Here is a 20,529-nt window from a genome sequence, read left to right as displayed (position 1 = left end):
CAAGGGGAAAAAGGTAACAGGGCATATGAAACAGCAAAGGCACCAACTAACAATGTCTGGTTTCTGAAGTCACAAGTCATCTACGCTGACTTGTTTATCAGCCATGTAGCTTTATACACACTCCTACAGCTATGTCAGAGAGCCTGAGGCACTGACATCCACACACCATCAACCACACCACAGATTAAGTTATAATAAACAGTATTAAGTAATGTCATGAATCCTAAAATGCTCTGAAGATAATTCAATTATCTTTTAAAAGGAATGGTCTTCTCAACAATTTGAGCTGCCTTGTTTAACCAATATCCTCTATCCCATTATTATTTGAATTCCTGATTCAAGGCACAGTCCCACAAAGTAAGCAAAAATCCTTCAGAGCCAAAAGGAACAGATTAACAAGTAGTTAAGATTACCTATCCTCAGCAAGAGTTTTACCCAAATTGTCATTCTAATTTCCATTAGGTTTATAGGACTTGCCATCATGCTGAGAAGATGACACTGCTAGGATGCTAGGACTCTCAGATGCACTACAAAATGAAAAGCTTCTGACCTGTTGAGTTCCCTGATGGCCCGCAGCCTGCGTATGTACCGACGGCAGCTTGGCAGGATTGAGAGATGATGGGCATGCAGGGTTAGGAAGAAACATTCTGTTGGGAATTTCGGCTCAGAAAACGGAGACAGATCCCTGTCTAAAAAACAAACAAACAAACCAGCAGTATAGGTGAATAAATTTTAAAATGAACTGCCTTATCTAGGGGTGAGATCTTGAACTCAACTTTCTTTAAAACAAATAAGAGCAGATAGCATCAAGAAAAAACATTTAGGAATAGGGGAATTCTTTGCTGGAATCAAGTGCTTCCACGTACCTCTCCAGTATCAAAAACAGAAGGCAGAGTAAATGCTTAACGTATCTCAGTAAGAGTACTCACAAAGTTCGGCAATCCAGGCTGTAACATCCTCCATCGTTGCTTTCACTCTCGTCTCATCTGTTGGGAGGTCAATACGACACCTGGGATGAAATATGTACATGGGATCAACTGTTTCCAGCTTTATCTTCGTACTTAGTTGCTGCAGTACCCATAAGAAGTTGAGCATAAAGCCATCTGTAGATACCAAACGATCATCTGTCTGTGGGGTAAGAAAGTAAACAGTGGAAGACATAAGCTTAAAAGTATATAGGTAATTTTCTGCTGCGTTAACAGTATTCAACATAAATGAACTATGCAAATTCAAGAAAAGGGAGAAATGATGAAGAACGTGGATCTGCAAGGAGACCTCTGTGGTAACAGGAAAGTCTCTTACTAACTCACTTATTATGTTTCTCTATAGTTCAAGTTATAATTCTCAAGAACATTAAACAAACATATAAAAAGTAGATGACCTAAGAAGTTATAAGAGCTTAAAAGGGCCTCTTTCACTAGTGGTTTGTAACAGAAGAGTTTCAAACAGCCGCTGAGCTTCAATTCGTAAATTTTATCTTAAGTGTAAAGTTTCTATTACTTCTTCACTGGAATTTCACAGAAATATTCCTAGTAATGGTTCTAAATGTTTGCTTTTGAAAAGGGGACTCGAAGACAACAATGATGCAAACGTCAGTTGTTCAGGATCCCTGCACAGATTTTTATCACAGGAAATGAGTGCAACGTATTAGTTAAAACAATGACAAAATAACATTCCTGTTGTTTCACTGGAACCATGCCAGTTCATATCTGCATTACTCCTCTTACAGAAACAACACAAAGTCTAACAACTAACCAGCTGAGATACAAGTTTCTTAAACATACTCAATTGAAATGCATGAGGCCCCCATAGAATGAGGCAAGGGGAAAGAGTACAAAGCTTTAAACATCTAATACAGAATCTCTGTTAAAGAAGTGATATGTCAGTCCTGAGAGACAAAACAACATAAACTGATCAAGGAGGTAAAACAGAACAGTTTCAAAAATGGGAAACTTTTAGGAAGAGATAAAGACTGATGACAGTGCTTCCCGCTTGTTGTACTAGGCATTCAAAATTCTTTTGTCCTCCACTCAAGAGACAGCACTGCATAAGCCATCTAGTGCTATTTTTGCATTGACTAGGTCCACGAATTTCAGGAAGAGTGTTCCTTTTATTTACCTGCATTTGTGCCTTTTTCATGTTGGCATTGACAATAGCTGCCATGTAATTGAGAGCTGCTTCTCGGGTTTCACCATTCAGTAAAATACTATGTAGAATCTTGAAGAGTTCTTGCTGGAATTTCAAGTAAAGATTCTGTCAGTTTACACACACTTCTCAACAGCACATTCCTGCTTTCTGTTGCTCCATATTTTTACGTTCTACAATTCACGCAAAACTAGCTACAACTTCTGTTATTGTCAATATTTTAAGTATATATTAGTTATGAAATTTGTTATAGAAAAGATGTATACAGACTAGTGCAACACACATACTATTAATACAGTATGCATTTTTCTAGTCATCCTTTAACACGAACTATAATCCATGACTAACTGTTCTGTTATTTTCTCAATTGGCTTACAGCCTTAAAGAAATCTTTGCAGCACACTGATTTTTTTTCTCTTGATGCCCTTCAGCCATATCCTGTTGTTTAATACAGAAGCTAGATAATTTCAGATTATATTCTTCATCTATGTCAAGACCAAAAAGCACACCAAATTTTTGCATTTTATTAAAACATGAGAACACTTACCCTTGCTAATTCCAGGTAATGTTGCAAAGACTGGCTAACAACCCGGGTGTTTTCAAGAGTAATTGCAGGCCCTGAGAAGTACTTTTCAACTACTTTGTTCTGAAAGTAGAACGAATACTGGCAAATGCATCGAACATATTGGGGAAGGAAAAAAAAATAACAACAAAAACCAAAACCTCTCCACCACACTACTATCGACATCATTCTGTAATACTTACGTCATCTTCAGCAAAGACAGACAGACTGAAGAAGGCTCCAAGATAGGACAGTCTTTGCAGCTCTCTTCCTGCACCTGGGCTTAAAGATTTAGGCAACCACAAGGGCAAAGAGACAACCTAGAATAAAATAGGAGAAACAGCAAATCAATCAAAGCTGCCGTGTCAGCCATACTAATTTATCTGCACTGTCACCTTTCAGTGTTTGCCACGTGCCCTCGGTTCTTTAACATTCAGTCATGCTGATAGCTAAATGGAAACATCTCATCAGTGTTTCAGCAATCTCAGCAAGTCTTGTTTGTCCTAGTTTTTCTAAATTTGTGGCCAAAAGGACTCCCTTTTTTACCAGTTTACTTTAAACTACTGTTTAGCACAAGATACTACAATAGCCCCTGGTTAGAGTTCTGAATATCATTATTAATTTAGATCTTACGATATAATATGTAAGTTACATAGTTCTTTTAACTTTAAAAAAGAAAAAAAAAAATCAGACTGGATAAACTTACCAAACTGCACATAGGGTGTGTTTTCCCAAACTTGATTTCACAAAGTTCACATAGTGCCTATAAAGAAATCCCAAGAGAAGTTACTTTTGTGTGTAATTCCTAGGTAACCTGTCTGCAAACAACAAGGTTAACATGGTAAACTGCTGAAAGAGTCAAAACTTCTTCCCTTAATCAGTGGAAAAATTTCCATCTCCTGCAATGATTAAGAGGTCCAAAAAGAGCTAGAGCGCACTCTGCTCCCATTTTAGCTTTTACATTTCTTCCAATTTGCCTCAAAAAAGCTAACATGTCTCACTGGATAATAATTATTGCACTTATTTCAAAAATTAGCCAATTGTTTGTTTGTTCAGAACATAACAATGCCTTTGCTGGTCTCCTGAACTGCCACATAAAAGTCAGGAACAATAATAAATACAGCAATTGTTCTATACATACACCAAGGCCTTTGTCTTTTGAATCAGAGTGGAAAAATGTCAGATGAACACAGAAGCCAGAAACAAAGACTCCTATCCCAGATCTCTAACTCACTTTCAACTGCAGCACAGAAAAAAGAAAGCAGTTACAACAGACAACTCTGAAAACACAAAAATACTGTAGGCTTTCATGTATCTCGCTTCTCCTGTATTATATGCTCTCATTCTTCAATTATACTACAGCTAGTAACTACTATTTCATCCTTTTGCTGCACACTGTGCCAACTAGAGATGATCAAATGGAATATTATTTTCAAGTAACCCTTACTTGTAGCCAAGTCAAACTTGCAACAGTTCACAATTGAAGCTGGGGGGAATAACAGAAGAGCAGGAAATTACAGAACCAGCAAAAATTGCTTTTATTGTAAAAGTACTGCAGTTGCTTAATAAATTTGATTTGCAGCACCCCAGTCCAGCTAATTTCCTGAAGTACAGATTAGACCCGAGATGTAATAGCCTTTTTTGGCATCATACACTGAAGATCCTACAGTCTGAAGGTGTTAGCTGGCAATGCTCAATTAGCCAGGAATTTAGCTTGCTCTTTTGTGGCCAAGCATGCTTTTCAAAAGATTTTTTTGTTTTGTCAATAAAACCAATAGGAGGGAAGTAGATTTAGGGACCAAAGTACGCACTTAAAAAACCTAAAAATAACACACTCAACTTTTCAGCAGGGAATATTACAACATCTTCCTACAGTAAATAGTCACCAATTGAAATAATTTTGCATTTATTGCAATAGATTTTAGTCTCCCACATATGAAAGCGAGTCCAGCAAACACTGGTATGGATATTGGGCGGTATTCCCTAGACTTAAATTGGGAGGAGCTTCGCAGGATTTTATAACCATCTACAGTATGCATGATGAGCATATAAACATTACATATAAACATTTGAATAGCCTACTATACAAACTCTGTACTTCAAGCTTAAGATATTACTGGCCTCAGAATCTACCATATTTTTAATGGTCTTTTACACGTCTCATACCACATTAAGCTTCCAACATCGAGTTTAGCAATAATTCACTAAAAGAAAGCCCCCAAAAAGTTGAAGTACATAATCTTGTACAGAATCTGCATAAGTTACCAGTAATCTTAAAGAAACTGCTTCTAAAAATGAACAGTCCTTACCATAAGGGGGTATTTAAAATTGTCACTATCAAGGGAGCACTCTTTGGAAGCTGCAGCCAGGCCTTGTAAAATGGGAATAAAGATCTGTAAAAACAGAAGTAAATTACTGTATTCAAGCATAGAAAGCAACCAAATGACACTACTGCTGCACACAGCACGAAGTGCCTGTTCATTCTTCAAATAGTGCGAGTTACATAAAAGAAAAACCTAAGATATTTTCTTTCAACTTGTATCAGTTAAGCCTGAATGCTTAAGATACTATTCAAAGCTAAAAAAACCAACTTGCTTGATATAGCATAAGTGAAGTATTGATTTGAAGCATGGGCATAACTTACCCATAAAAAATTCTTTCCAAGCACTCGTATGTATTTTTCCTGATCATATTCTAAGTTTTTTCCAAACGTTTACTTTGCAAATCAAATAACCCCAGAAACATGTACATCTAGATTTGGACCCAAAGCTCACAAAAACAAGCTCAAGCTGTACTTTTTGTCAGCACAGTGACAAAAATCAGGGGTTGTTCCATTAAGCTCTCTGCGGTTTCCACATGCATAGGGATGCACATCCACATTTCACACAGGATCCCTGTAGCTCCCCTATGCCGGTGTGCAAGCATGTATATTACGTACACAAATGAGAGTACAAGTTCTGTAGGTCTCCAACAATTTGATTGCCCAAACGGGTAATAATTTCTTTGCCTACACACTTGGGTAATAATATAGCTTTAATTCTGCACAACATCTGAGCAAGTTGGTTTTGCGCTGTTAAGTTGTAACTGCGGTAAGAGCAAAGATGATAAGCAGCAGTCATGGACTGTTGGGACAGAGGAAGTGACATCACAGGAGCTCGCTAATAAAAAGTAATTATAACCAATTAGTAAAGTTCCAATCACACAGTTCTGACAACTACACCCTCACAACATAAATACAGTCATTTTGCAACAATAACAAGAGCTCCCACTGAATTTTAAATTTAAGTATAATGTGTTGCTTCTATGAAGAGACAAAAAATATTATTAAATCATATTACAGAAAAGGACTATAAAGAGGGTATTGTCTGCTTTAGCTAGGGGAATGGTTCTCTTCTCCAGGGTAGGTGACCTTTAACACCCTCCATAACCACTTTTTGACAGTCTTATTTGTACTGCATGTACCTCTACTAAAAGGCCTCCAGACAGAGGTATAAAAGGTACTTGTACTACACGTAAAAATTAGCTAATGTCATTTTTTTCAAATTTGGAAGAATCAAATGCTATTCTGAAGGCCTGTTCTTTACAGCTAAGTCACATAACACTACATGAACGCTAATTAGAGACAATGACTACCTCATTGATCTGCTTTAACATTATACGGGCTAGAAGAAGTTTGCTAGTTTTGTGTCTTAATTACTAGGCCTGCCAGTTCCAAATTTTTTATTATCTCAGTGAACCACTCTGACACACAGAATAAACCATTTAATGTTTCTCAGTCATCTCCTCCGTAAAATACAAAGACTTCATGGACTAGGACTCATAAAATGCTCTTAGCACCTTAGATGCAAACTGTTAAAGTTGCAAAGAAAGGTAAAGATTGCAAGACAGAACAAACAATAACTCTTTCCAAGTACGATTACAGAAGGTTGCTGTCTTACACACACATTTTTAGGATATTCTGTACAGAAGCACAGAAAGATGAAAACCCAAGATCAACCCCATAATACATGTCTGCATATTCTGAGTAGTTCACTTCAATGTCACATAAAATGCGTTTGTTAATAAGCAGCGCACTTTAAGAATCAGCATCAGCAAATAATGCAAGTCAGTCTTTTTCACAAAATGCTAAATGAGTTAAAAACAAACAAAACCAAAGTCCCATTGCTTAACAGGTTGCTAGCCCCTGAAGTAACAGATATAGAACTGTGAGATGCAGCATGAACCTCTGGAAATCCTCTCTTGGACATTGTAAATAGTAGAATCATATGATATAATTATTTATTTTCTACCTATGCCTTACCTGTTTGAATACCTCTTCATCCTGATAAGTTGTTCTCACCAATTCCTGGATGAAGCCAAATGGGAGATTCCTACACAGCATATATGGTACCAGCAAAGACTGCTGCTGCAATGACCTTTATTTGTATTTAAAAAAAAAAAAATAAATCCAAAACTACTGATCATTTGCAATAGCATTTGTAGTAATATTTGCAAAAATGTCAGAGTAATCACATCTAAGGACATGCCAGAAAGCAGATTATCAACGTGTAGACACACCTACTCCTTTCAGAAGTAACTAACCTTGTCTTCTCAAATTATTTGTGGAAAGGTTATTCTGAAACAGATGCTGCTGCTGCTGCTGCCAAGATCACACTTTAGTTTAATGAAGCTGTAAGAAAATAACAGCTTCTGTATAGTAATTAGTTCTCCCTTCTACTCCTCTCTAATTAAAAGACCCTTTGTTAAGCTCAACTAGTGAAGGAACATTTTCACGTTTGTTTTTCCAGATTAAGGAAAGAACCTAATATGTCTTTCATGAATTAACACAGTCATTACTTTGAACTGCTCCTGAGAATTTTTGAAAAAGTATCTTTTTTCCTTATTACATATATAAAACTTATTCTAATGTCAGCATTGGTTCACGTAAAGACAAAACTAATCTCAAAGAACAGTGGATAGCTGGTGCAGCTTTAAAGATTATAGAAATATTGTTTGGAAACACAAATACAAAATTATGCAGATTTTAGTCAAAGTCACATATCCTAATTTAAAAATGTTTTCACTGTTCCAACTAAACAGGCTGCTAGTTAAAACAACTGCTCTTGAAACAACTGCACCTGAAATCTCAGAATTATGACTTAGCGTAGAAGGTCTACATACAGATTTACATTACCAAATCTGTGCGATAAAGTCTCTGAAGTAAACAAGTGCTATGCCACTTCAGCAGTTTTTGCTACACATTTTGTTAAGTCTGTTTCTCAGATGCAGCTCTACTGGTTACTGACTTTCACAGGAGTAGTGCCCCAACATTCTGCAAGTAAAACAGTTTATGTATGTGGTAAGGCAGAAAACAGTTTGGTTAACTCAGATCCTCCATTTAAACTGCTGAAGTCAACCTGAATGATTTTACCCAAACACAGTAAGAAAACACTTCAACTGCTCTCCACCAACACATCAGTGGGAGAAATAGTCTCCAAAGGCACAACAATAAACTATTCCTCTGGCACATAAATGTATCTTGCTCCAATAACTGATCTTAGTTTTCTTATCTAATCCTCAGAAATTTAAAAAAAAAAAAAAAAAAAAGTCCCAGAACAGCCTAACTTTCATGACTAACATCAGCTGTATTTACCTTGGTTGTGTTAAGGATCCCTGTAGCACCAAAGCAGCATGTGAAATGCACTGTGATCGGATGTTGCTCAGTAACTGGCTAACTGTTGGCTGGCTACACATCTGATAAAAATAACTTTATTTTAATACAAACTAAAAGTATTCAGAGACAGAACAAACAGGAAATATGATAAACCTTTTCATGCAGTATGAATGTAATACACAAACTAAGATTAGCACTACTCCAGCAAAAAACCTTTCCGATTTTATATAAAGTTTTGTTTGGTTGTTTTCTTTTCCCCCAGAAGCAAAAGCTTAGAGCAGAATATAGAATGCTGCTAGGGAACTGGTATCACAAAATAATGTTTTACATGGAATAAATTTGGATAAAACACAGTAGATCAAAAGAGGAATGACAGTTTCTGACACAGTACTTATTTTAAAGATGTAAAACATTTACGTGATTCCAATATGATCAATTAATAAGCGTCAAAGGGACCTTATAGATTCTACAAATCTATTTGTACAACAAAGCCATCAAGAAAGAACTACCAACTTCCACCATCCTTCCCCACTATGCAGTAAGAGGGGTGTCTGTGACAGCACTGCTACAACTCCAGTCATCTCACACATACCTTTGGTGCTTTTCTCTCCTCTATTCCCACTCTGTCAAAACACTCAATGAGGTAGTTCAGCATCTCTGTCTCCTTACAATTTTCAATGGTGAAGTGGTCACTGCAGGAATCGGAAACACTTGAGCTGCCAGAGCCTCCCATACTTTAAAACACACAAAATAAGAAAAAAAGCATTAGGTACAGTTCTTCACTTGTGCACAATCAAATAATTCATGAGCTCTTGACCTCCTCTGTCAATTTTCTGAAGACTCCATCCCATCACACACATGCCCCAGCAATTAAGATCATTTCTGTGATCTATGAAGAGCTCTCCATTTAACAACTTGTCCAGCTCTGAAAGTTCAGCTGCACTGCAACATCACTGAAGAATCAATTATCTTATTAAATGAATAAGTATATGAAAGACAGCAATAAGGTGCATGACTTCAATGGGAATCAGTAAATCTTGTTCTCCCATGGCAACACCAAAAATGAACAGCCTTTAAGCGGTACCTGACACCAAAACTGTTTGGACGCTCAGGACATCACAACACTTCCATGCCATGATACAACCTCTGCACAGTTTCTGCAGCCTCTGCATACAGCACTCAAAATGGCAGAAATTTCATCAACTCTTAACACTCGCCAACCCATGGAAGGTAAGATCCTCCCACCGCAGAGAAGAGAGAGACCTTAGCTGATAGGTAGGACTACAACCACTTTCTATATTCTAAGGAAGGAGAATAAACAAAACAGGAGGCAATACATCAAAGCAACTGCTCCTTTTAAAACTCCCACATTAAAAGACCATTTAATTCAAACGCAGTTAATTTCAATTCCCTTACAGTAAAATAGGCTACTTCATTAAATAGCACAAATTCAGGGGGTGAAAACACTGATATGGTAAACACGAAAACTAAATCCACAAAAACAAAACCATGCTTGAGACAAGAGAGAAATTAAATACAAAAATGAGAACAGACCCCATGACTCTCCATCTCAGACTTGTTATCTCAACAGATTTCTTCTCCATGTAACAGCTTGGCAAAGCTAATTAAGAGCAAAATCCTCACTTTACAGAAGGGAATTAAGACAAGATATATTCACTTTATGCAAATGGAATTTTTAAAATAGCAATTACATATATAGTCTACTGCTATTCCTCAAAGGAAAGTCTGTGTACAATCAGGGTGGATTTAAATGAAGACCAATTTACAAGCCCCAGATCTTAAACTGGAAAATAAGAGTATCTGTTTCCTTAAATGCAGCTTTTTAAAAGGGTGTTTAAAACTACAAACTGTGTCATAACTGGAATTTCTTTTACACTGCAAAATAATTTATATTTTACTAATCAAGCTGTACAAATGTATTGTGCCAGCTTTACAGTCCAACCAAAGAATCAGGGAAAGGTTATTACTGCTAAGCATCTGGTAGCTCAGCATGTTAAGAAACATAACTTCTAATAGCAGCAAATCTCTTTCTGCAGAGAGAATTTGTTCTCAGTTATTCAATTAAAACTAATCCATGTAAAAATGTAGCTCTATAAAAATAGTAGTCAGTAACCATGAAACCATACACACGTTTTCCTTTCTATAGTCTCTCTTTTAAATGTCTTGACTTCTCACACTCAGCTTAAAAATTACCCATTTAAGAACACAAATTTATTTTTAAAAACACTACTTCTATTAATGATTTCACTGCAGCAGTAACTGAAATTATTCTAAGCTCATACATCCTTCACACACATACTGAATGCCTTGGTATTTCCAGAATTCAAGTTGTTGCATAATTGTACAGTCACTGTGTTTATAATTTAAATAACATCTTACTGTTGTCTGCACATTACCAGGACATAATTTACAAACTAAGACTCCAGAAGCATAGCAGCCTCAGAAATCCTTACCAAAGGCTTTGCAACTCAATTCAACATTTGGATTAAATTGCCAACAGGATAAGAATTAAACAAAACAGTGGGGAAAAATAATCCTATATTCCACATACATAAAAAACCCTAAACCTGTGTTATCAAGTTCACCGTCCTGAAATTAGACTGGAATGGAAAAGAGGAGATGCTATTGGAAGGTCTTCCAGTTACCAGTCTGACTTACGCAGCAGCGTCCTAACATACCACAGGGACAAGCACAGCTAGTGAGGGGGGAAGGATCATCTCCTATCAAGTCTTTTGGGGCATTCCCTGACATCACAAGACACTTCCTGAAGTCCTGACCTAGCTTAGTTTTAGAAGACTCAAGCAATTAAGTTTCCCCTGACTTTTGCTGCAACTAAAATAGTTTGAAGGGGACTGAAAGTCTTGGAGGAACTCTTTCCCTCCCAGTTGTTCCACGTGCATGTAGTCTTTAAAACTTTCATCTTTTCCATTTCTCTTATACATTTGTAAATTGCAGCTGGCTCTATTCGGTTATGTAGCCAGCCACAGGCCACCTCAGAGTTACTATCAGTCATGATTAGGGGTCTGAATATGCACAGAAAATGTTCAAGATACTAATAAGACTACAAAAGTATAATCATTCAGAAAAGTCTTCCTAAAATACATGAGTTTTATATAAAGCATTTCATTGTTTCTCCAATTTGGGTTGATACAAAGGAATGGGGCACTTCTTTGGGAATTTTGATGCATGTGATGAAGCTGATGAACGTTAAGTTTTAATGGGAAAATAAAGAAATGAACCGTTTTCACCAACAGACTAACAAATAACACAAATCACTTGCATACAACAAACAGTTTTGTAGGAAGGCTGCTCATTTTTCACAACAAAACCTCAGTCCTAACAGGAAAACATTTCTGTATCAGTCAAGACATTGCAGCATTACTCTGCAATGGAATGTAGAACTAGAGAAGATCCTACCCTGCACTTACATTTACAAAAGCTACAAAAGCTTTTTTTTCCCCCTTGGTATATCCAGTGTTCTGCAGGTTTTACGTACAGCTAGCTGGCCAGCTTCCCAAATAGAACTCACTAATACCAGTTCTCATGTTGTTTTCACATATCCATGTCACACAAATCAAAGCGCTTTGCTATATGATTTGTAAGTCTGTTTTACAGTAAAATATTCTGCTCTTCCCCCTCCATTCTTGGCTGTTTAAACTACATCAGCCTCTACTACTTACCACGTCAAAAGACCAGCTTAAAACTTCAGGTGTATTTTTGATACAGGCTAGAGGAGTGATCCTCAGCTGTCAAGCAACAATGAATCTTCAACAAAGTGATATTGTTTGCATCAGCTTGCTATTTGCCACTGTATCTTTTTCTACAAGTTAACATTTGTTCTCATTTCCCAGTTTTTGATAGGCAAACATGCACGTGATGTAGCACTGGTATTAAAATTACAACCATAGGCTAATAATATTCCTTCTACTCATACAGTCAATGAGGAGTTCCACTCAAACATCATTTCAGAAACCATGCTCGTTAAACCTAAAAGGCAGTATGATTAACATTTACTTTATCTTAGTCATGTCTTCAAAAAAGAGCTGACTAACTAGCTCATTATACATGTTTATACGTCATCTTAAAAACCCATCAAGGTCATCTCCTTGGCTTTAGTCATTTCCCAAGTTACTTTGAAGAACACTTGACACTACACAGACTTTTAGCTCCTAAACAACCAAACATGCAGGTTACATTCTCTTTCTCCAATACCTGGACCCAAACTGGACACAAGAAAAATCATCATCTTCATTTTCTTCATCACTACTGTCCTCAGACACATCAGAAACGGCAAGAAGAAGGAGGGAGAAAGGGTTGTCGTATATACTACCACAACAAAAATGAAAAAGGCCATCAGATTTTTAAAGCCAAAAGAAAAAGTAAATGGTAGCTTTTCTTTTTAAGTCTGCCAAAAATAACTTTTCTAAACATGCAGACAACGGATAACTCCATGTTAGTAAAACCGAGACTATACTAACATGCTCTGTTACACTACTACAAGTCATTCACGTATCAAAACACACGTTCACAAACCAAAAACTTACAAAGAATTTTGGAGACCTAATAAAAACTATGGCTGAAGTGGGAGAGTTTAGACACGACTGAATAATAAGTGTTACAATTCTAAGCTACTGAACTTTAAAGCAGTGATCTCCAAACCTTGCGTGCTCGTTTCTCCCTCCTGCAGGGACTGGGGATTCCAGGAGCAGCCAACAGAAAATGCAGTAGTACTTGGCCTAGCATACTGAAATAGGCTAATCTGTAATTTAAATCTATGCACTAGGGAATGAAATCTAACACAGTCCAACAAGTAACAGCTTTCAACAAATCAACTAAAGCCCTACTGAGAAAACAGATTTCAGAGCAAGAGGTCTGTTTGGTTTACTATCCAGCAGTAGCAACTGAACAGAAAGCTAATAGTTTAACTGGAATGGACCTAACAAGAGGAGGAAATTAAATAGTATTGCTACCTTTACAGTAATTACATTATACCGTAAATGTTTGCAGAAGCAGGTTTAATATTTTGGCAAAGATGGCTTGTTAGCAAGTCAACGTATTAGTACAAATCAAAACACAGAAATCAACTCAGGGTAAGTAGGGTGAGCTCAGCACAAACATAAGTTCTTCCAAATTGCATGGTTATGCCACACCCTGCACAGCACACATTAAACACACTTTTGTTCTTGTGAAATACCTAGAAGGAATCCTGTTCAGTAAAGAAGAACGCCTGCGCAAGGTACTGGGTGAAGCAGTAAACAAAGGTGGACCCATTGTTGTGGGTCTCTGTCTAGAAGTGACGACTGGCATGGCTGGAGGGCTAGCAGCCACAGCTGGAGGACTTGGTGAACTAGATGGGATGGAAATATTCAAGGAACGTGGGATGGAGGAAGCTGAAAAGCCTCCAGAATGGGCAACAGTGTATGGCCGATATCTCGGAGAGGAAGGCTGCGTCCAAGAAGGGCTTGTTGCTGTGAGGTGAGAGCTGACAGTAATGGAAGGCACAGATGTTGTGGCAACTGAACTGGCTGGTGGGGTAAGAGATGAACCAGTCATTGGTACATAGCTTGTGAAATTGGTAGTAGGAGCTGGACTAGTCCCATAGAGACTAAACCAGTTACAGAGGAAAAAGAAAAACAAAAACAAAAACAAAGCAATAATTTAGGATATGCAGAAAAAAGGTGGAAAAAAAATAAAATGAGCAAGAAAAGCCCTTGCCCTTCTGACGACTCTTCAGTAATAATTCTGAAGCTCATACACATTATTTCTTTTTACTAATGAATAAAACTATGTCACAATCTACACACTTCTAAGTTAAGTGTCATAGCCTTCACTGATGCAAGTTAGGGATACTTCTCAGAAGGAACCAGCTACATGGCTTTAACCTACCAAATACACTTCCAGCCATGACAATGTAATGAAAAATAGTGAAATGGAGCGACATTCACATAAAAAAGTGTGAAGAACTTTAAAAATCTATTCTATTTATTGTTCCTGGGACATTTCTATGCCCTTTTCTGTCTTCTAGTCTACCAATCAATATTCAAGTGAAATCAGTTTTCAGTTATAATCAGAAGTCACCTGGATAATGAACTGGAACCAAAGGAGCCCACATTACAGAACATAGGGCTGCTTCCTGGGTTAGAGCCCATGTTTAAAATCAGGCTTCTGTCAGGAGACCGGGCAGCTGCAGCAATTGGTTGTGATGTAGCTGTCAGGCTAGCAAATGGGTTTTCATCCCTTGACTGGGTGGACATCATCAGCACTTCCATCAAAATCTGCCCGATCAAGTCCTTAAAATCTGAAAACACTGTTAAGAATAAAAGTAGGTGAGAATACTAAGACTCTTCTGTCTTCATCTACACATTAGTCAGAGATGTAAACATTATCAGAGATTTCAACTAAAAAGGACAGGAATTTACTTCTGTGAATTAACTGCTGCTTTCCACAAAAACAACAGACTGATAGTTTCATTTATAACTATCACACTGTCTATATCAACTAGGTTCTGAAATTACAGCTACACAAAACCGGAACTTTTATGGAAGTGCAAAAGATCACAGATGACCTCATGTTGTTATTGTTGATTATTAAAAAGTTGTCTTGTCTCTCCCTCTTGTATTTTCCCACCCTGCTGTTGAGTTGGGCAAGTTGTGTCATAAAGAAAGGAAAAAATGCACGCACACATACCCCACCCCACATATGCCCACACATAAGATAAGAATTTTGAATTTGGTCATATGGTATAGCTAACATATAAAAAATAATTTGTTATAGAAAATAATCAGGAATTCTTAGCTTATCAAATTAACTGCTAAATGTCTATTTAATGCAATACAACCCATTAAGTCAGTAAAAGGTTTCTGGAAAAAAAAAAATAAAATCCAGCAACACTGCAATATCAGCACACTAGTTTGACAACAACAGAAAAACATAACCAACAAGAGCATAGTAATTTACTAAAACAGGAGCTATGAGCAATTGATCTATGTTCCTTTTTGGAGATTCCATTTCCTGCTACATTTGCTGATAGCAGATGTTGAAACCAAGCAAAGACCACAAGTAGGTGGCTCTGGCATTCTACTAAAGAGAGAAAAAGCTAAAAATAAGAGTAGGGAACAGGACACTCTACTGAAACAATCCCTAACAATGATAACAGTTCAGATACCTACCTTCCTTTGGGTTCTGCTTAAACTGGGCAGAGAGTGAATTCAGGAAGATAACATCTCTGTCTCGATCCTTCCAAGAGACTCTGAAGATCTTACAGACCAGCTGTAAAGCTTGCTCCTCAGACACTTCAGACCCAGACAGAGGTTCCTTGGTTGGAGGAGAGGAACACAAAACAAAACAACTTATTTACAACTGTATTAGTCAAGTCACAGTTTTATCAGATGCTGGTCTTTAAACTGCTTCAGACCAACTCTTAATGGCAGATTATATATTATACTTTGGAAGTAATATAGATATATTTGTCAAAATTTATTTGGAATAATAACCCTGAAGAAACACAAAAGAGATGCAGAAAAGATGTAGCAGAAATACGTAAGTTCAGCAAGAAGCAAATTCCCAAAACCCATTTGAAAACAGTATAACAGGAAGGGAAATTTAACCAAGATACCTATGATTTATCCTTTAAGGAATTGAGGATTCAAGTTTTCATTATGCAGAGGTATTTTAAGACTTTCTTGTAAAAATGAAAGCACCAGAAGGAGCTAGCTTCCACAAGTCTTTCCTGCTTTCAAATCTTTGCCCAAGATAAAGACATCTTTCACTTGAATGAAGTCACGACAGGACAATAGACTCAAGAATTTGCATTGTTCCCCTTACTTCCAAAAAAGGAACATCATGTAAACTGTGCTCAAAATGAAAAACTAGTTTCTCTAAAAAGAATATTACCATATATAGTAGCTAGTAAAGGTTAAATGGTTAAATGAGAGGGTTCTTGTCCTAAGGCAGCTCTGAGTGCGCAGTTGAAAAAGAAGGTGGAATACAAAGGAATAAAACTCAAATAATTACCCCTGCAATGTGAGGAGTGGTAGCATTTAAAAAGATTTCCAAAACATACATATGACAAGTCAGCAGCATAACTGTCCCTCCTTACACTCTTCCACCAAAGAAAAAAACCAAGGTTGCCACTAAAGTGCTCCCTTCTTTACTTTAAATTTGAGACCACATAATAGCCACCAGGTCAGCCTAGACCAGACATTTCCAGAGCTGTACCCTTTTCAAAAGCTTTCCCTCAAATCATTTAATAAACCATAAATTTTGGCACATTACTACATTTTTATTGACTTAATCACTCTACTAGTATTCTACTGTTTTCAAGTATTTCTACTTCTCCTGCCTATTTCTGCAAAGAAGGCTTTATTATTGAATAATTTCCAATGCAGATAACCAGGTAAGAAAATTTTTTGCTCATAAATGAAGACTATGCTGTCTCCTACCCACTTAGCTTTTTGGTATCTCCAAATGAGTAAGAGGAACTGAACCAAGTTTGCAAAGCTTTATTTTACTTACCACTGCTCCCCCCGCCCCTTCACAATTGTCCTTGATTCCAGGCTATTTATTTCACAGGAGCACAATGCAAGCTGTCCAATTGCCTGATCTGCAGCTAGGAATTGACTGGAAAGGATTCCGGAGCAGGGTTATAGCTACATGGCTTTAAGCCAGGCTTTTACCAACTGACCTTATTACTGACAGTGCAGGAACAAAGACATCTAATGAGCACTGCAAGAATTGTTGTAGAAACGTCTCGCCATTTCTTTATGGCTTTATTTCATATGGGCCTTAAAATCAAATGACAAAGAGGACAATTTTAGGAATGAATTAGAGCTTTTTACTTGCTTGCTTTTTCTACTTGAAAGGGTTCTACCACCTGTCTAAACCTTGATAGCTAAATATTCTTATCTATTTTCTTACAATATTATTAAGAAGAAAACCTTATTACATGACATTACTTCTGCATACATAGCATTTGAAGCAGTACTTCGTTAGTAGACTTTAAATGCCACACAAATGCTATACAAATAAGCTGCAACAATCTTCAGAAGCGTCTTCAGAAATATTTCTTCAGGCCTACTGTGTATTATTAATATATATGGGCATTAATATGTCACTTTGTTGTGGAATATATGACAAAAATATTTTCTTCAGAGTTTTTAAATATCATTCATAAAACAATTTGAGGCAATTGAAATGAAGTTTTGACTTTTTTCCCCTCTCACAAGTTTTAATAAGGAAATGCAGCAAAGAAATTGTTCACAGATGACACCTGAGGGCTAGTTCCATCCTCTCAAAAGCACATATTCAAAATGTGGAGCTAACTGAACTCACTGCAAGCTAAAACTCTGCATCACTCCTCCATCCTAAATCTTTTGATCCTGTTCCTATTCCATTAATTTGAAACACTTACTACACGCAGTTCTAGTAAAGGCATTTCTCAAAAAACCAATGTAGTTCCTTTTGAGAAAGAAGAGAATGCAAGGCAAGTCCCAGGAATATTACAGCCTTAGATGGCTATAGCTTTGCAATCTATGTCAGTGAGGGAAAACAACAATACAAGCAAAGGTAGAATTTATCAAGGCTGAGGTGAAGTCTTCACAAAATAAAGTCAACTTTTTACATCAGAAAAGCAGGTATTACACCAAAAACAAACAAACAAACAAAAAAACCCAACCAGCACTGTTAATTTCAAATTGCAAAATCTGAACAGGTTCTGCCATGAAATCCTAGAGCTCGATGTTACAATAACATACACACATAGTCTGGAAGAGAACAGCCAACATAAAACAGACTAACCTTATCCGTCAGACTCCTTTTCTCTCTGCGATCATTCTCATCCACCTCCATGTTTTCAATTCCTGAATCCACATCTACCTGGGACATACTGTAAGTGGAAATAAGAGAAGCAGCACATTAACGTGCAGGAAGCCACATACAGTCCTCTCTAAGATACTAACTGAAGGAGCGTCACCTTAAGTAGAAGAAGCAGAGAATAAAAAAAATCAGAGCAACAGCAAGTCATATGTACAAACAGCAATTAAAATCACTAGTTGTTAATGCTTCTCGCATTACATTTATTTTGAAGTCAAGAAACACAATACTATATTTCTTCAGCAGGCAACACAAGCTACAACAGCTATCACATCCCATAACCTTTTATTTTTTAAATAGAGTAGCTGAATTGCCCACACCAGACATGCTCATCACTTACTATCTAAGACAATGCTTTGTCTTTTATCACTTAGGTCAAGAATTCCCATTAACATCGGATTAGAAAAAGCATTACAGTGATCTAAACAGCGTGCCGTTTTAAGCATTTAACCCTACTGCATTAACACAGCCGGAAGTGAGAAATGGCAGAATATTTTCCTGTGTAAGTGGTTTTGATGATTAGCATTGTGCAGTATTTGCTGACTTATACAAGCTGCATTTTTTACCTTTTCTCACAGGAGACACTATCAATATCCATGCTCTGAGACCGAGAGAGGGACTGAGATTGTGTTTCAAGGCTGTTAGACGGAGAACTGCTGAGTGAACTCACTCCTTCGCTGCTCTGGCTTCGGTGGGCTACTCCTAGAGAAAAGGCACCACCAAGATTACTACCACAGAGGTGAGAAAGCACTACACAATCACTTGGATGGAAAAGAAGAGGAAATGCTGTTTTTCAATCCAGCTCTTAAGCATTCTCAGTAATGAATTAGGAAATAAATGTTAATAATATTCACATTTGACTGCAGATAATCACATTTTCTACCTCCCCTTGCAGCAGCAACATCGAAATGCATTACAACATAGAACAAAACTAAATTTGCACCCATTAAACGCTCAAAGATTCACTCCCATAAGGAAAAAAAAAAAAAAAAAACACTAGCAAACTGATCTCTTACGAGATTGCTCTGTATACTACCTTAAGACTTTGTCAAAGCCCCTCAGAAGTCAGTACCATCAGAACAGGAGTTCACACTGGGTCACTACAATGGAGTTTTACTTGGGTGAGGATACAGGACAAGACTAATCTGAGTTCTGATAGTTTTCCCACAAAATCTCCTGCAATTTACTGGGAAATTATCAGTAGTTTTCCTTCTCCACAAGAATAAAATAAGCATCCAAGAAGTTTTAACAACATGTAGTAAGTGCAACACCAACAAATGGAGAGCAGTATAATGGCTTTGGAGCATGGCTGATGAGCTTCAGGATATGAAGAGATGGATTCACTTTGCCATGAAGATTTCTTCAGATATGCAAGACACCGCCAGGCATGGTAGGAGGAAATTTATATGCATAATTCCAAATAATCCAGAAAAAGCCTTGCATTCGATAACAACGGAAGCTGAATGAGTTCTACAAACAATCTAAATGGAGAGGGCTCTTAAGTGTAGTTTGTTCCTAAAATTCGTGCCTAGAGACACTGTCATGATTTATAATAAAGTAGCATTAATTGCAAGCTGCAACTGCAGTTTTATCAGTATCAGGCATCTGCATGTCAGTAAACAAACTTCTTGAAGGAGCAGGAAAAAGGTATTATCCATCTGTCTGTTTAAAAAGAAAACAGCAGTGAATTTCACTCCTTTGGGTTCTTTTGCCTGCAGTTTACAAGACATTCCCCAAACAGCAATAGGGTACAGGTGAGAAGCATAAAAACAGATTGACAACCTATTTTTAAATTCCAGCACTGGCTGTGTATCAGTGTTACTACTGAGAAGTGCAAGCTTGTCCCACATTTATGGCAGCAACACATTCTGAAGTTAACAGTGGGGGTGGCAAAACAAACAAATGGGGATTATTTGATACAAGCTGTTTATTTCTCAACACCCCTCCCAAAGCTTTTCTAGGTCTTGAAACAATTCATTTTACAGTAACAAAACTGCAGAAGGCAGAAAAAAATCGCATTTAGAAGACAGTTTGTTGAAGAACTAGATATTCAGCATAGGAGGGAAGAAAAGTTGCTTCATTCTACTGCTTTGAAACTCCTCTTTTACTTCCCTGGGTATAAAACCAGCTTATACTTAACTCCTTATATTAGGCTGGAAATCAGTCAGTATCCAGAAAACACTCAGACCTTCAAATAAAAAGCGGAAAAGATGTGTGAGGTAAAATTAATCTGCATTGGTATTCAGAGAAAAATTTAACAAGCAGATTGTCTGAACAC

The 20,529-nt window shown here is 37.2% G+C and overlaps 1 protein-coding gene across 7 annotated transcripts in view; it reads right to left on the bottom strand.

Annotated features, from left to right (window-relative positions):
- UBE4B (ubiquitination factor E4B) overlaps nt 1–20,529 on the bottom strand; it is a 43,209-nt gene that overhangs the window by 12,994 nt on the left and 9,686 nt on the right. For 2 of the 7 annotated variants that reach the window (XM_086764257.1, XM_086764255.1), the window contains exons 3-18: nt 18,818–18,953; nt 18,177–18,264; nt 15,551–15,695; nt 14,460–14,688; nt 13,576–13,986; nt 12,594–12,707; nt 8,953–9,094; nt 8,340–8,440; nt 7,008–7,122; nt 5,017–5,100; nt 3,414–3,470; nt 2,911–3,027; nt 2,693–2,809; nt 2,119–2,232; nt 930–1,128; nt 551–689 (exon numbers count right to left, since the gene is read on the bottom strand). In XM_086764257.1, the coding sequence (XP_086620383.1) occupies nt 551–689; nt 930–1,128; nt 2,119–2,232; nt 2,693–2,809; nt 2,911–3,027; nt 3,414–3,470; nt 5,017–5,100; nt 7,008–7,122; nt 8,340–8,440; nt 8,953–9,094; nt 12,594–12,707; nt 13,576–13,986; nt 14,460–14,688; nt 15,551–15,695; nt 18,177–18,264; nt 18,818–18,953 (2,308 nt within the window). The remainder of the gene's footprint in view (nt 1–550; nt 690–929; nt 1,129–2,118; nt 2,233–2,692; nt 2,810–2,910; nt 3,028–3,413; nt 3,471–5,016; nt 5,101–7,007; nt 7,123–8,339; nt 8,441–8,952; nt 9,095–12,593; nt 12,708–13,575; nt 13,987–14,459; nt 14,689–15,550; nt 15,696–18,176; nt 18,265–18,817; nt 18,954–20,529) is intronic. The other 5 variants (XM_086764256.1, XM_086764258.1, XM_086764259.1 and 2 more) reach the window with 5 other exon arrangements.

The sequence above is a fragment of the Chlamydotis macqueenii genome, chromosome 21, assembly GCF_036417535.1.
Source record: "Chlamydotis macqueenii isolate bChlMac1 chromosome 21, bChlMac1.mat, whole genome shotgun sequence".
NCBI lineage: Eukaryota > Metazoa > Chordata > Aves > Otidiformes > Otididae > Chlamydotis > Chlamydotis macqueenii.
Note: the sequence above shows the minus strand (reverse complement) of the source record. Positions and strands in the feature narration are given on the sequence as shown.